Source organism: Echinops telfairi, unplaced genomic scaffold, assembly GCF_000313985.2.
Source record: "Echinops telfairi isolate 266 unplaced genomic scaffold, ASM31398v2 ScPeMD7_3533;HRSCAF=4204_0, whole genome shotgun sequence".
NCBI classification, from domain to species: Eukaryota; Metazoa; Chordata; class Mammalia; order Afrosoricida; family Tenrecidae; genus Echinops; species Echinops telfairi.
This window is the reverse complement of record NW_022107431.1, coordinates 37,973,550-37,978,783: the sequence shown is the minus strand read 5'-3', so window position 1 is coordinate 37,978,783 and position 5,234 is coordinate 37,973,550. Positions and strand designations below refer to the sequence as shown.

Below are 5,234 nucleotides of genomic sequence, written 5' to 3'. Positions count from 1 at the left end.
AAATTATTAAGGGTTCATGAGGGAGGGGGAAGGGGGGAAATGAGCTGATACCAAGGGCTCAAGTAGAAAGCAAATGTTTTGAGAATGATGATGGCAAAAAATGTACAAATGTGCTTGACACAATAGATGGATGGATGGATTGTGATAAGAGTTGTATGAGCCCCAATAAATTGATTCAAAAATAAAAGTTGCTATCTCAAAACCCACAGGAACAGTTCTACCTTGAAGTATAGCTGGAATCTACTCAATGGCAATGTGAGGCACCTATTTGAAGTCTATTCATGTTAATTACCAATTCTTTTCATTTGAGTCATGCTTAGTTTCAATAATGAAACCTTCCTCCAAAACCCAAACTCACTAACATTGAGTTGATTCCAACTGATAGTGGCCCTGTAAGGGTAGTTCTGCCCCTGTGAGTTCCTGACACTGTAACTCTTTATAGGAGTAGAAGTCCACCCTTTAGTCATATTAAAAATGAAAATAGTACCTACTGAACAATATAATGTGCCTAGTGCCCCACACTCAGGGCCTCGGACCAAGTAAGTCAATAAATAATTATTGTCTTCTGTGAATTTTATAATTACTGGAAGACAATCCTGAATACCGATGGCTTTATTATTCTTACAGACCATTCGAGTTCACGCAATGATTTTCTGCTTCTCTGCAAATGATGTTAAGCTAGTGTTTTAAAAGAAAGGAAAAATTTATGCCCTACCATATCAGATTACTTATTTATATTTATTGTTGTTGTTCATTTGTATTTGTGAATACTTAAAATAAATCTATCATGCACTTTATTTTCTTGGCCAAAGAATTCAAGTAATTTAGTATTTCCTCATGAGGAAAATAAGGGACACACCAGTATTCTAAACAGTATCTCAACACATGCATGGTCATATATTCTTCTGTTAGTCCTTTAGTGGATGACTACTACTAGACAAGAAATGGTGAATTTCTTTACCAATATTAATGCAATATTAGATACTCAAGTCCTCCCTTTTTGAAGCACAGAGCTGAAAGCTTGCTGAAATCAATGTATGAAAACCTTAATAATGTTTAAATTTCCTCTATCACCTACCTTTCCAACATGCAACTTCCCTAGGGTATCTACTTAGCAGGCTGGTGGACACCTTCCCTCTAGGAAAAGCACTGCGTTAGCCCAAGCCAATCACATGTCTTGGGTATGGCAAATAGTGAACCTTCCTGTTCTGGGAAATTCCTTTTACGTCATTTTCTGGGAAACTCCGCAAGTGGCAGAGTCACGGTTGCATGGTTCCAGCAAACACGGACTGTGCCACGGTGAAAGGCTGCCTAAAGGTGAAGCCCAGGGCGTGGCTGGATGCATACTGAAGAGCTCTCATTGTCGCAATGCTGGCCTTACTTCCCACTCCACTTCCAACAGAAAGGAAACAAAATTTAACAGCCCTGTTTTGTGAAATAGATGTAGCTCAGAATCATTGAATTTCAAATTATGAAATTAAATTACTTTTAATGCCTTAATTTTACTCACAAAATAGGACAAATGCACTATTTTTAAAGTAAAAAATGCACTTAAAATCTATTTTTATAAATTTTACTTACTGTAGTAGACAGATTTTCTTTTTCAAATATTTTCCTAATCTATCGCTTATAGTAGTTACCAAGTCTCTCAATAGACCAAACAACAAAAAGTAAGCCAGATCTAGTTCCTCCTGTCAAACAAACAAACAAACAAACAAACTCATCATGACAACTAACATCCGAGGGAACGCTATGGCATACATTCCCGCGAATGTTAATGCTATGTGACGTGTTTTACTCCTCCACGAAGGGAGGAGGTGGAGAAGATATTTTTGTCATCTTACAGACAAAAGAAATAGAGATGTCAGCCATTTAGCTGTCATGTCTCACTCAGCTGGGATGTGGCAGAGAGTGGTATCAGAAAGAACATGCAGGGCTGTGTCATTTCCACTTCTCTGATTACATTGAAAATTGTAATTTTTCCTATGAAAAATAGTCTTTTCACCACTTTTAAAAAGGAGGTGCCATATTTAAGGATCAAACAACTTGCTGTTTGGAAACACAAATACTGGACATTTAAAACCCAGTTCAACAAATGCATTATAAAAATGATGTATATGGGTACCATTTTTATAAGTAACCAGACATCATCACCTCAAGACAGTTACCCAACAAGAGTCATGCAGGAGTGTCTTTAAAAGACTCCTGCATTAGAAGAGTCTAGGTCTAATGACATAAACTAGCTTATTACTTATTACCTAGATTAGGTGCCAGGGTTTAGGATTTGCACTTGGTATTTTTACCTCATAATTTTTATCCGAATATCAAAGTGTAATGGCATACCTTTGGGGGTCTCTGCAGGGGATCCAGTTCACTTCCGGGTCTGGTATATCCTCCAGGTAGGGGTAAATGGTCTCCCTGGTGAAAACCCAGCCATAAATGCCATCCTCTGGGGTCACAATAATATGTGCGCCCTGCTCCATGCAAACGGGTGTAAAAGGAGTTCTCATAAATTCCTAATACACTCCAAATTCCAATCGTATAGTCACTATATAAAAAGGCATTACCTGCTTAGCTGCCAGCTGTACTGCATTCTCCAAGACATCTATGTTCTTGTTCATTAGGAGCAAAGCATCTTCTTTCGATACCGGTGTTTCTGTTCTGTTTGGCAAGATAACGGCATGCTCATACACTGCAGCAATGAACGTGTCCAGAGCACTAACACTCCAGACAACACTCCAGAGGGCAAAAAGTGACCCATAGTTTGGAAAACGTGGTCCGATCATAGCTGAAACTTAGTGATCAGTTAAGAAACAAATTCCAGCTCTTATCTTTTGCATCACTGGAAAGACATTGACATGAAAGTACTGCCAGCCATCTACTATATATATTTTCCCATTGAATACATTGCATAACACAGCATTCAGAAAGGAGGTTATGCAAGAAAAATGACAGCCAGAAGTTCAGATGTGTTGACTCAAGTGGACAGTGTTGGTTTTGACCTTGTTCCAAAGTCTATACAATGCTCCAACTCAAAACACTCTGACAGTTGAGCTACCTCTTCGTTTAATAAAGCTAATTTGTATTCTTAAATCAGTATTTTCAACAATAAAGCCAATACTACAATACTCGTGAACAATAAATTTGTTAATAATGTATTATGTATGCAGTATCATCAATGTAAATGCTACAGACACAGAACATAGACTGTAAAAAAAGTCCAGTTATGGAAGAGTTCACAAAACAACAAAAGAAAGGGTATTAAAGATTAGATTCTCTTGTTCATAACTAGGGGCTCTCCATTTTCACATTAGAGAATATCAGCAAAAACCATGTGTACTGGTCCTCCTGGAAACATTGCCTAAGCTTTTGAACTATTGAAACTTCAGCTGACTGTTTACAAGTAGATAGATAATGACAAGGTGAGTAGTCGCTGGCAAATGTTCACTTTATTAGAGAATATCAGCAAAACACGTGTTTACCAGTTCTCTTGAGAAGATTGCCTAATCTTTTGAAAAAGTGGAACTTTGGCTGATTACTTACAAGCAGATAGATAACGACATGGCTGCTGATGGTGAATGGCTATTAGACTGAGTCTCTGGGACTCTCAGGGAACTACCCAATATTGTGATGTTTGGGTGCACAGGATCATGGTCCAAGCTTCAGAGTCATGCAATTTCTTCAATGTTATAGAATATGTGGTTTCTGTGCTTGGTTTGGTTTTTTGTTTGCTTATTTTAGTGAAAACTTCTTCCCTAACCACTTATTATACACTATCCCAAAACTCATTTTCAGGAGATTATTTCCATGTACCAGTGAAAGAGCTTAACATGCTCAAGACATTAGGGACAGACCGGTAATGTCTTAGTTATTTCACTCAGCCAACCCGAGTCTCTGGCACCTTCACTCTCCTCTGCGCCTTTGCCCAATCCATCATTAAGCTTTTTTCCTTTTGTTTGAGATAACTCTTTTTATTCTGTTTTTATGCTAACCTCATGTCAGCTTTCTAATGTATTTCCCTACCCCCGTCATTCCTCACACAGCCAGTAGGTGAGTTATCCCTACAGTACAACTCAATTAAAAACTCACTGCTGTCTCGTCTATTCCTACTCATAACGACCCTCTAGAACAGAGTAGAATGCATCCTGCAACTTTCTGAGACTGTAAATCTTTACCAGAACAAAAAGCCTCATCATTTTCCTGCAGATATGGTTTCAAATCTCTGATCTTACAGTTAGCTTCCTGTCATAAGTATACCACTTGAGCTCCTCGAACTCCTATTACCTACTTGCACTCCAAAACAATCATTGTTTTTTAAACACAAGTTTCCCGTGTTTGATACACACTCCAAAAGTGGTAAGCAAGTTGTATATTTTGCAAGATACACATTTTATTTTCAGAAAGATTAGCTGCCAGGGTTCGTAAAAACATTTATAACTGTTTCAACAAATCCACGGATAGTACCATTTAGGGTGAGGCAATATAAAAGATGTTAATCAATCTTAGAAGAATACTAGGCAAACTGATAACTGTGTATCATTAATGCAAAAATCGTGAATATAATGTGCAATAAGTTGAAATGCTCACCTTAGTCAAGTTCTAGAACCTTGACTAAACATACTACTCCAGATTCTCTTCCACATCTTGCCTTCATTAACACATTACTCCAGTGAGCCCAAATAATTTCTTGTCTCCTGAGTACTCAATATACCACTCCATCACGTGACTATCTGCTGCATTTCTCCCTGCAATATGCTTGCTCTTCATTTTCTCAAACCCATTCCAATCCTAAGTAACATTCCTGTATTCTCAGGGTCAATTTGCTGTGCTGTTGAATGTCCTTCACTGTTTGTCCTTTGCTTTAGATCTTCCACTAATATTTAAATCTGTCTTATCTTCATAAATTCTTACATCAAAAGAAGTCTCTATGGGTTATTTCAAGATCATCCATGTTCAGTCATTTCCTAGGGTGCACCCCACGGATGTGAACTATGGAGCCCAAAAGACAGTCTTGTGTACTGCTGAACCGCTTGTCTCAGCAGTCTCTGATGTGGTGGGAGCACAATACTGAGGAATGGATGCTGAATGATGGATTCACTACATGATACGTGAATCTATTTCATGATTGAGCATTCCTAAAATCCAATTTATTTTCTATATGTCCTGTAATTTAAAACAGTAGCTCCGGATTCTATTTCATATGTCAGAATTTCACATCATAGAAGGAGTGTCCT

The 5,234-nt window shown here is 37.9% G+C and overlaps 1 protein-coding gene across 1 annotated transcript in view; it reads right to left on the bottom strand.

Moving 5' to 3' along the window:
* Positions 1-2,823, bottom strand: part of LOC101657922 (vascular non-inflammatory molecule 3) — a 16,690-nt gene extending 13,867 nt beyond the window's left edge. The window contains exons 1-2 of the mRNA XM_004701995.3: positions 2,568-2,823; positions 2,344-2,474 (exon numbers count right to left, since the gene is read on the bottom strand). Of these exons, the coding sequence (XP_004702052.2) occupies positions 2,344-2,474; positions 2,568-2,786 (350 nt within the window). The 5' untranslated portion in view covers positions 2,787-2,823. The remainder of the gene's footprint in view (positions 1-2,343; positions 2,475-2,567) is intronic.
* Between the last annotated feature and the right edge of the window lie 2,411 nt (positions 2,824-5,234).